General features: G+C 39.7%; 1 protein-coding gene across 1 annotated transcript in view; it reads right to left on the bottom strand.

Annotated features, from left to right (window-relative positions):
• The window catches only part of CERS6 (ceramide synthase 6), a 126,130-nt gene that overhangs the window by 58,108 nt on the left and 55,727 nt on the right, over positions 1 to 12,295 (bottom strand). The window contains exon 5 of the mRNA XM_014954133.1: positions 1,751 to 1,808. Coding sequence (XP_014809619.1) covers positions 1,751 to 1,808 — 58 coding nt within the window. The remainder of the gene's footprint in view (positions 1 to 1,750; positions 1,809 to 12,295) is intronic.

Below are 12,295 nucleotides of genomic sequence, written 5' to 3'. Positions count from 1 at the left end.
AAGCAGAACACTGGAATAACGACTATAGCATAAAATTATGCAAGATTCATTTACAACACTGAAAATGAGTACTTAAAAATACATACATGTAATTGTATGCATTTTTACTTGTTCATTTACAAAATGAAAAAATTCTCTTTGTAAAAATTAAACATGCTGGAAGTTAAAATTACAGGAAAATTACACAACTGATCCTTGATAAGCTTGTTAAACAAGCAATAGTATACCTTGTTCAAACCAGCATGCCATGTCAGCCAGCCCTCCTCAAACTGCAGGGATATGCTGAACTGGGACGAAGACATCCTGCACTTTGCATGTCAACTCAGCCTCTAGAAACAGCTCACAATGGCTTGTAATGAAGCACACATTTACTGCATTCTTCTTAATCTTTAGAAATGCTGGTATTCAGAGTTTTTCCCAGAACAGACACTTTCTTTGTGCTGAGAGAGATTCATGGTATTAATCATAAGTATGCTTTCTAGTAGTGATTTTGTGATAATTGCTAATGGTGATTTTTGTGGTATTTGTAATACTCTGTAATAAAGTACAGAAATTCAGAGGATAATGCTTCTGTGTCCTTGTGTATTGCGGAATCCTATGAATCCACTGCCACGATCTCTACACACCCACAGGGCAAGTAACCTTTTATAGGGTGTAAGAATTGCTTTCATACCACAGACATGGACAGGATCAAAGGCAGAAAACAGAATATCAGATCATGACGACACGACATGTTAATGTATGAAACACACAAATTTATAAGTATTCAAGGAGGCAGGGAGAGGTAGCACGTTACACACTGCTCTGGTCCATTTGGAGGAGTGGTGCACACACTTCCTCTGAGGCTGACTGCTGCTAAACAGCTGAGAACAGCTCTGATGCCCCCTCCCCACACAGGCACATCATCACTTCTGCTGACACCAAGGTCCTTGGTACCTGGGACAGCCTCAAGAATTACAACCACAAAAATGATGAGGTTTGTTTGGTTTGTTTTGTTTTGTTTGTTTTTAAATCACTCCTTTTACTGACAGAGCACAGAAACATTTAGGATACGTGAAATTTTTATTGACAACGAAGAAGGTAAGACTACTTAAACACACTGAGACCACACACTCCCCTAATTTCACCCCTCAGGATTACACAAATATGGCCTGACTTGCACAAAAGCTCTGAGAGCTAGTCACACTGTAAAAATAATATGCACCATAAATCTGTATTACTGCCCATGGCAGGGTTAATAGACCTACATGAGAGCATTTAGAAGCTATCAATACCTTTCTCTACTTAAGTCACCAGAAACACAGCATTGATGGGAAACTCTGTGGAAACTTTTTTATACAGTACAGCAGAAAAATAATGGGCAAAAAATAGCATTTTATAGAACACCATGGGATTTTGTTTGTTAATAAAAAAAAAAACCTCTGCCACAGGCATTTAAATAAGGATGATGCAGAAATTGAGATAAATACTTTGGTACACTTTACCGTCAGCTAAATGCCTCTAATGAAAAGTAATAAAGTGAACTAGGCATGTTGCTATACCAATTTATTTTTTTTTACCCCATTAAAAATTGATAAGAACTTCTATTCCTTAGCAAGGCCAGTGGCAACTCAGTTTGTGAATGCAAATTAAATTTTAATTTCTATTCTTTCTGAACACAAGTTTTATTCCTGTGCTTTTTATTATACCTATACAAGACTTCAAACAAATCTGTGAGGTGTTATGAAAGCATAATAATATAAGTGCCTACCTTTTTCAGGAACCGTACTCCATAGGTAAATATATAAAGGTAAAATGTAAATCTCCACCTGCAAAAGGTACAAGAGATTAACTCTTGGATATCAAGTTTACATACTTTACAGTTCAACATGTGATTTTTATAGCACTGCCGAACAACCACACCCTGGTCACATTAACAGAAGTTGAAGGAAAATTTTGGTCTGGTTTTCTACAACTTTTGTTATCAAGCATTGTGCTCATCTGCCTGCTTTTCCTGGCCTCCCATTAGCCCTCTGAAAATACTGGCTAATTTTACCTCACCATGACATAAATAAGAGACATTTTCAAGGATAATTAAGTTTTCAAAAGTTTCATGAAAACTAGCAGGACAGTGGAGGACAGAAGACAAATCGCATGCCTTTTGCAGGGAAGCTCACTTGTTATTAGACACCAGGACAATGATCATAAGAAATTTTATTAAGCTTTCAACAGGTGATTTTAGAGTGCTGCACATCATATACAGTCTAGTAATAAAAAGCATAATCCACAATAAACTGGAATTTCACTTAGCAGATTCCAGCACTTCACTGTTGGCTTTAGGGAGTGCATTTGTGTCAGACAGGCATGCTGGGTACAGATATATATCCACAATTTGTGTCTGCCTCCAAAAGGTTTCCTTGGTAAAAATTTATTCTACCTTTTCCCAAGTACACATGAAATAATTGCTGGGCTTCTATTTATTCTTTTCAGATAGAGGCTAACTAGAAGTTAGGATCAAGATGTCATGGAAAATAAGTGAGAAACCAGCAGGAGATTTAATACAAAATCATCCTCTCCTCTACATCTTTCTCTCCCAATAAAAGAAAACATACAGAGTATCTTACTACCTTTTGGACCCATTACTGGCTTAGGAAAGAACTGTCAATGGAAGTAAAGGAAAATGAAAAAAAAAAAAAAAAAATCAAAACCTCATGAAGTGTAAATTCCTAGAGGAATTCCTGGGTTCTTTTCCAAGGTTTGGGGTGACTATACAAACATGCTTGACATGAACACCAGTGAGGTACTATTCATAACGTTTATAGAAGGACGAGATTTAGCTTCCTTAGTGTCGGCAATACTGCAGTGTGAATCATCTTCAATTACATATTCTACAGCACTTACAGCTTCCGTTCCACTGGCAAAACTATTAGCTTTCGGTTAATTGGCGTCAAAGCATGTTCAGACATTACTGGAAGGGTTTCCAAACTGAAAATGCTCCTGTAAAAGAAGGTTAATCCAAACCTTCCTCTTCAAAGCTATTTTTACAACTATTTAGAAAGAAAGTTGTGTCATACATAAATAACCCTCTGACAAGTTGAGTACAGCAGAGTATAAGAACACCAATGAGATTTAAAGTGTGATACTTCAGCTGGACTGAAACTCTCTCTTATCCTGTAGCCTCCATGGCACTGCGAAAATTAATTTATTCAATTGAGGTAACACAAATACCAATCCCTTCAAGGATTCAGTCTCACTACCAACATGGCTCGCAGCTTTCATGCTTGCGGTTTCCTCAAGATATGGCAAAAAGAGAGCACTCAGAGGCAAAACGTTAGTTGTGCTAGTAGAAACCTTCAGAATACACATATGGAAGAACAGCAAGGACAGCGATATGAAGGAAGCTTTCATTTGGGTAACAATTTTCTCATTAGGCGGGTCCTAGAGCTAGGAAACCTGCCATTTACCTTCAAGGTTACATGCCACATTTAGTGAAAGTTTGAAGGCTGTCACTGAATATAAAAATATTTGGAGGGGAAAACTGTCTAACACAATCTCACTGCTGAGCACTCCCAGTACCTGTCTTTCACTCCTAAGCCTGAGCAGTTATGATAAATCGCTCACAAAGAGTTTTCCTGTTCTGAAAAATCCCCTCAATGTCACCTTTATTTCTCCACGCAGAATTCACAACATATTTGAGGACATTTGTAGCTTGCTGTTGGGAAATTCAGTATTCCATTAAGGAGTTCAAAGGCAGTCTAAAGAATTTGAAATATGTTAAGTTTTATGTAGTGGGTCTCGGGGATTTTCATGTTTGCACAGATATCTAAATGACTCAGCTGCAGCAAATGCTGCAAACAATCACCTCAGGAAATAAAAAAAATCATTTTCTGAAACACTGATTTTTTCCCAGTCTAACATTCCACCCACCCCGCACAGCACTGCCACTACCGTAGATCTGTGCTATAGCCGTGGATTGCCCCATAGGACAATTCTAGAGCTTTAGAAAAATCTCAGAGCCAAAAGCCACCAGGTACCATTTGAGTTTGCCAAAGACGATCAACTTGCCCTAACTGTTCAAATGCTACAAAGGTGATACATGCATACAAGTATATAATACATCATAGAATCATAAAATGGTTTGGGTTGGAAGGGACCTTAAAGATCATCAATTTCTAACCCCCCTGCCATCGGCAGGGACACCTCCCACTAGAGCAGGTAGACCCATCCAGCCTGGCCTTGAACACTTCCAGGGATGGGGCATTCACAGCTTCTCTGGGCAACCTATTCCAGCGTCTCACCACACTCACAGTAAAGAACTTCTTAATATCTAGTCTAAATCTACCCTCTTTCAGTTTAGAATGGTCATCCCTTGTCCTATCACTACCCTCCCTGATAAAGAGCCCCTCCCCATCTTTCCTGTAGGACCCTCACTACTAGAAGTCTATTATAAGGTTTCCCAAGTCTTCTACTCTCCAGGCTGAACAACCCCAACAGTCTCAGCTTGTCCTCATAGGAGAGGTGCTCCAGCCCTCTGATCATCTTTGTAGCACTCCTCTGGACTTGCTCCAACAAGTCTATGTTCTTCTTATGTTGGGGATTCCGGATCTGGACACAGTACTCCAGGTGGGATCTCCCAGAAGAGCAGAGTAGAGGGACACAATCACCTCCCTCAACCTACTGGTCACACTTCTTTTGATGCAGCCCAGGATATGGTTGGGTTCCAAGCGCACGTTGTTGGCTCGTGTTGACCTTCTCATCAACCGATACCCCCAAGTCCTTCTCCTCAGGGCTGTTCTCAATCCATTCTCCATCCAGCCTGTATTTGTGCTTTGGACTGCCCTGACCCCTGCGCAGGACCTTGCACTTGGCCTTGTTGAACTTCATGAGGTTGCCACAAGCCCACCTCTAAAGCCTATTGGTCTTGGTTGCTATTGGTTTTTCCTCTTTTTCCTTAACCTGCCACACCAGTCTACTTGAATTGAGCATCAGAAGATAAAGCAAGGCTCAGAACTGACTAGCTTTGTCTACCACCCAAAGTGTTAAGTTCCTAAAAAACATAAGTAATATTGGTAGAAAAAAATAATTTAAAAAAATCGCTCATTCGTGCTAAACAACATCCACAAAAGCTATTCAACAAATTTCTGGCTTGGTCAAACTGTAAAAAAGAAAAACTCAGAATAAAGCAAAGTCAGAATTGGCTCCCAGCATGTTTATCATCATTAATCAGCTAACTGGTGGTAGCAGAGCTACAAAGGATTTTCTACTGCTCTGTACCAGGCAGATAACTGCCTTTTATGTGGGCTTCAAGATGAAATTCTGCTGGCTCAATACCCCAATTGGGATCTCAATCCCATACAAAGAAATCCAAGGAGTTTCCCACATCGTTTTACCACTACTTGTAGATGGTTTATTGCTGCAATTAACAGCAAAACATCCACTGGCCAAGGTCAAATAGATGAACACAAGAAAGATTGTAAGAAAATTAAAATTAAGTTATTAATGTATTTATTATTATATAATAAGTGAAAATATCTCATCTAACCAGCTAACGAACTAAGTTCAAGATCTTAGTAAGTGTTCTGCACTAACTGCTAATACCAGTGACTTCAACAACTGGAGATACTTCATTTGTAACTGTCTTTTAAAATAAATAATAAAAAAAAAGATGTGACTAGATGTGACTAGATGCTTGTTGCCTACAAATTAACATATATTGAGATCTATGAAATCTATGTTAAACTAAATTAACACTTATGACCATTTACAGAATAAGTGACATTTATGAGGCGTTATAGTCAGAAAATATATATAAAACAAATGGTCAAAATTAAGGGATGTTGTTCCCATCAGCTTCAGTTGTAGAGTAAAAAAAAGGCAAGGAGTCCATCTGTAGCTGTCAGCTATGTGCTATGAGAAATTTAATAGTAAGATACACCAATAATACTTTCCACAAGGTCACACACAGATCACTATGCCTCTGAACACACCGAGAACTGAATTAGCAACTCAGTTCTCTGTCTGGTTTCCTACCTTGCTGCAGGGAGCCAGTAATCTAAAACCCTGTTGATGCTTTATTGGCACATGAACAGTCCTCACTCCCCCTCAGCAGCCCTTTTTTACTCAGTAGCCTAGCAGTAAGAACATCTGCCAGGCTTTGGAAAACCTAGGTTCAATTTTGTTCTGTCATATCTCTCACACACTCCTGACAGGTCTGCTAGCCATAAAGTCATCATGTGCAGGACCATCTCTTCTTGTGAAGCTGTTTTATGTAGCAGAGAATACTGCATGACTTGGGAGGAAGGACAGGGAGGAAAGGGACAGGATCGAGGTTGTGAAGCTGCATTATTCACCCAAAAGCCATCATTCACAATCTACAGTATATACTTCTTTATCCCTCTATTTAGGTCTCACTGCAGCCCATCAATGAAGAGACACAAGTGGAGGGGAACAGCTATGATTAGGAATCACGTCCATTCACAGTACAGCCCAGTGTAACATGCTCTTCTAAAGCAGCAGTAGCAGAGCTCAACATACTAGGAAAAAAAAAAGGCCTGTACTAGGCCTGTATCTAACCAGCTAACGAACTAAGTTCAAGATCTTAGTAAGTGTTCTGCACTAACTGCTAATACCAGTGACTTCAACAACTGGAGATACTTCATTTGTAACTGTCTTTTAAAATAAATAATAAAAAAAAAGATGTGACTAGATGTGACTAGATGCTTGTTGCCTACAAATTAACATATATTGAGATCTATGAAATCTATGTTAAACTAAATTAACACTTATGACCATTTACAGAATAAGTGACATTTATGAGGCGTTATAGTCAGAAAATATATATAAAACAAATGGTCAAAATTAAGGGATGTTGTTCCCATCAGCTTCAGTTGTAGAGTAAAAAAAAGGCAAGGAGTCCATCTGTAGCTGTCAGCTATGTGCTATGAGAAATTTAATAGTAAGATACACCAATAATACTTTCCACAAGGTCACACACAGATCACTATGCCTCTGAACACACCGAGAACTGAATTAGCAACTCAGTTCTCTGTCTGGTTTCCTACCTTGCTGCAGGGAGCCAGTAATCTAAAACCCTGTTGATGCTTTATTGGCACATGAACAGTCCTCACTCCCCCTCAGCAGCCCTTTTTTACTCAGTAGCCTAGCAGTAAGAACATCTGCCAGGCTTTGGAAAACCTAGGTTCAATTTTGTTCTGTCATATCTCTCACACACTCCTGACAGGTCTGCTAGCCATAAAGTCATCATGTGCAGGACCATCTCTTCTTGTGAAGCTGTTTTATGTAGCAGAGAATACTGCATGACTTGGGAGGAAGGACAGGGAGGAAAGGGACAGGATCGAGGTTGTGAAGCTGCATTATTCACCCAAAAGCCATCATTCACAATCTACAGTATATACTTCTTTATCCCTCTATTTAGGTCTCACTGCAGCCCATCAATGAAGAGACACAAGTGGAGGGGAACAGCTATGATTAGGAATCACGTCCATTCACAGTACAGCCCAGTGTAACATGCTCTTCTAAAGCAGCAGTAGCAGAGCTCAACATACTAGGAAAAAAAAAAGACAAGGCCTGTACTATTCCTCTTTCTCCCCAGCAATACTCACTGCCTTATTAAAGCAATAAAACAGGCCATTAGGTGAAGCACCCTATTGTGAGCGACCGCTGTATCAATTCACATTTAACTGAAAGATGAGGACAGCCGAAGCTGCTCTGTTTTGTGAGAATTGGCTCTGGCCCTCAGACCTGAAACGCTCCTCCAGTCAGTTGTACAGAGACACAGAATTTGAATGACCCACATATACACAAAGCGTGCTGCTTGGAAGACTTCTTAGGTTAATTTAAATCCAGCAAACCCAGATGAAATCGCTCAAGGAACAAGTGTTCTGGAACAGTTGATCTGTCTGCTCACAATAGGCTCTATGAGGTTCACTTTAGTCCCTCACTAACATTCCTACAAGACTTCCAGATTAAGCCAGGCTTGTGTTTGGTCTGCTCCAGCTCAGCATGAGGGAGACCAAACCTGTCTACATATGGCCCTTCCGACAAATCCTTCAGGTTGTGCTGGTGTTTACCAAGCCAGTTGTGTTTCAAATATGGATGGGCACACTGCAGTGAAAAGTCGAGATAAAAGTGACTCTTCAGTAACAAAAAAAGACATTCTTTTCTAACATAGCTTTAAATGAATGCTCTAGGGCCCCTCAAGAGTACAGCAACAGATCTGACTGCTCTTGTGCAACATGCAAGTGCGTTCCGGATCCAGAGCACAGTCAGTTTCTTAACCTCTTGACCCTTTTAACTTTGAGCTACTAATGAAATTTTAAAGATACTTTAGCATTATACAGAACACTAAGAAAATGGAAAAGTTGGAGAGCCTTTGCCAACTAATCTGGCATACCCAGTCATGCAGAGTTCAGCAAAAACTATTTAAGTGCACACTTGAGCAAGCATTTCCCTGATTTCATGCATATGTCTAAGCAGGTTCCCTTCATCACACTGATGAATTTTGTCCTTAAAATCTCCCTCCAAATTTCTGCTCTTAAATGTGAAATTAAACTTCAGCTAATATTGTTCAAGCAAAGCACATCCCTGCCCCATATACGTACAGACAAACACATTGTGCAGAGCCCACCACATGTTGTGCAAGGATCCAAAGTTATTCAAGTGACTTTTGACAAGCAAACATGAAATATAATAAATGCACAATGTTAAAAACAGAACAGCCATTTTGCTTCCAGAATTAGAGCTGTTATTTACAAAGATGCTTTTGCCATTGATTTGCTACAGTCAGTGCCACGAAAAGCAATATAAGAATGCCACACTTGAAAACAGTTAACATTACAAACCTCCCTCATACCTAGCAACTAGCCATGGGCTCACCACATTTCCTGCAAAGAAATGAGCTTTCTGGCTCTGAAAACTGTTTTCAGAGAAACTGCAGGCTCCTGAAGTTTTACCCATGGAAAGTCACTTGAGTAAAATTCTGGATTTGCTGTCCTCAGCAGTCACCTGCTGCTCAGCTCCTGGCAGTGACTGACAGACCTCTGAGCTCAGGCTTTGGGCTGAAAGAAAGCCAAACACAAACCCCACAGGTGAAGGCCTTGGCTCTGGAGAAGATGAGAAGGCTTGAAATGCCATCACTCAGCTTGTTCTCCCTTCATTTTAATCCCCACCATCTGACTGAACTGGGTGAGCATGTAGCTGGGTTATCGCAATTGCCAGCTGAGACGGAAACCTACTTTTGCTGCAATGATTCCCTGTGGCTGTGAACAGTATTGTTCACTGTTAGAGTGCTCAAAGGAGCATTTCTGAGGCCGAGTTTAAACAGCACTGAATGTTTATTTCTTTTGAGCAGGAAGCATTTTTAAGTTCCCCACATGCCCACTGTGGTAGCCTGTTTTATCCTTACATTGCATTTTTTCTGCTCCCCCAAACACAGCACCAGAGCCTTCAACTTTCTGATTCACTCAAAAAGACTTAATCCAATTAATGCTGCTCCTGACATAGGCAGAGGTACGCATTCCTTCTAGATGGTTACATATAAGGGGAGATATTTAGAGGATGATTCCAAAACCAATAGACTCTGAACTTTTACTATCAACTTCTTAGTATTTGTGACATTGCCTACCAACTTATTATAGTTCCCAATTTAGGTTAGAAAAAACCCAAATACCAACAAAAAACCTGCAAGCCTCCTCCCCTAAACCCACCCAAAACCCCCATAAATATAATATTTTGCTAGGCAATAAGCCAATGTAAAAATACAAGGCAAAGCATAGAATAATAATGCTTAATCTATCCAAAACCTGGGCAGACTACTAGCACCTTTAATGGTGTCTCACAAATTCCAACTTAAGACCATTTGTATTGTACCATAAGTGTTGATCTTACAGTATCTGTTGCACAAATCTGTGTTTTTATATCAGGCATGTAACAATTCAGATGTTACTGTGTTTCACTCTGAGCAACCTGTTTGGATGTTTTGCCTTCCCTGATCACACACAAGCAGTGAGCGGTGCTATCCCACAGAATTGTTAGAGAATTGTGGTGGATGACTATTAGTAATTCACAGCCTGCGTCACTAGTTAGGAGAGTAAAGCAACAATTTCCCACCTTCTTTTGAGACATCAGCTTCTTAAGGAACTCAGAAAACTCTTTTCCAGGCAGAACTCAAAATGAGACAGGGTGAAGGTAATTTGATAACCCAGGTACCATGCTCACAGCATTCAGTCTGGTACGCATGGACATATGCTTTCACTTGCAAATTTTCAGAGAGAATTCATAAAGAATTTCTACTCAAAATTTCAATCTCACAATCTCCTTCATGTAATACAGCTCTTAAAATACACTAAGAGCTTTATTAAATCCTACATCTCTACGTCCTTAGATCATGACAGACCTATACACTGAAACCCCAAATACAGAGATGATCAGAAACAAACAGGACAGCCCCATAGCATACCTTTGATTAGTTCAGAAACCAGACAGAAGTGCAACTCTGCTTCAAACAGTCTGTACACTGCACTAAATCTTTACTTATTTTCATTCCTGGTAACTAGTCTCATACAAAGCCACAAGTGTGACAATACATTTGATGGCAGTAGTCCCACTGCTCCAATTTGCTGCCTCCCAAGATTTCTGCAATGATAATTTGCTGCAATTCTGCAAAGCCTGGCAGACACAAGCAAATATATAGAATGTTAATTTAAAATAAATAAATAAAACAGTCTTCTTGCCCTTTTTGGCATGGTACTGCTGTTGAGTTAGACTAGAAAATCATGCAAATGATAAATAGTTCCTGCACTATGGTTAAAGAGAAGTTATTTGAGGAAGGAGATAGTTATGCACAGCTCACTAAGACATGCGAAATAGCAGGTATGATAAATAGAGAAATCTTTATTGCTTTCCTCTTCAATTTTCTGGCTTAAGATTTGACTGTCACCCGATTTTCCTCTTGGCTGCAGTTTGAATCAGATATTTAATATTTAATGTTACAGTGCCGCTTGAGACCAGTCCTGTCCTAAATCTGTGTGCTCAAAACACAGCTCTGAAAGTCTTAAGAGCAAAATTCAGTAGTGCAGAAAAAAGGACAGGAAACAAGGTACTAAATTTTGAAGTAATGCAGTTTTATAAACAATAAAGCATGTTTATATAATTAGACCAGAAAAGATGCATAATATAATAGGTGTTTTGGTAACTTCTGCTAGGTTACATAGCTTATGTTTAGTGGTTATGCAACTGTTCTCTTCTGAGTGCTTCAAGGACTACATGAAATAAAGCTCTGATAAGACCTCAGAGATCTGTTACCATTGCCAAATCTTGCCCTACAGATAGGTACTGGTATCTGGAAAGCTCATGGGAAGAGCACACAGAAAAACAAGATGTTGCTGACACCCGCCCTCCCCTGTGGTCTGATCAACAGAACTGGTTTCTCATCAGTGATGTCCAATGCAAACAGCTGACAAGTCTTGGAAAGAAAAAATGACTCAAAGTCTTTCCAGCCTGGGCCTCTAGTCTCCATTGTTATTGGTGATCTCACAAGTCACCTGTGTTTCCAAACACAGCCTTTCAGTTCCCTTGTGGAACTCACTGTCCCACTCATTTCCAGTTCTAGAGAAACAAAAACATAAAATCCTCCAGATTGCATTTGCTTTTCACCTAGTGATGACACTGGCCAACACATATGCATAAGGCAACTTTTGTGACAGGTAATTATCTTCTTAGACCAACTTGTATTAGCTGTTCCCATTTTTTCCTCATGCTGAATGTTACCTTCCTGTAGCATTAAGTCATCTGCCTTGAACTGGTTTTTAGCCTGCTAAAGCAGATGCTGATCCCTTATGGTTATTGATTTTTCCAGAACTAGGCTAGGTGTTCGGGTTGTTTCTCCATTTCCTTGAAGAAACTGCCCAGCTGTGCAGCATAATTCAATCTGTGCAGCACCCACTGAGTTTGTGCACAGCAAGCACACATCCTTGATATTATACAGTTACAGATCAGTCTTCTGGGGGCAGTTTGCTGTTTCCTCATATTCTCTACTTCCATATTCTCGCCGTCTAAGCAAGTGTTGCAGTATTCTCATAGTTGAGATAAGAGGAGAGCAAAGTTTGTAGCTGTAAATTCAAACCTTGCCTTGTCCTTAATTTTATTTTCCCTTTTACATCCTGTGGAATACATTTACTTAGTCATTTATGTTCTTCACCTTTTCCTACCTCCCAGTCATCATCTGTTGCACCACTGAAACTTTAGAAAACCACTACAAAATGCTCATTACAATGAAGGTTGCTTTTTTAGTTTGGTG

The sequence above is a fragment of the Calidris pugnax genome, unplaced genomic scaffold (genome assembly GCF_001431845.1).
Source record: "Calidris pugnax isolate Ruff unplaced genomic scaffold, ASM143184v1 scaffold103, whole genome shotgun sequence".
Lineage (NCBI taxonomy): Eukaryota > Metazoa > Chordata > Aves > Charadriiformes > Scolopacidae > Calidris > Calidris pugnax.
This window is presented reverse-complemented; position numbering and strand designations above follow the sequence as displayed.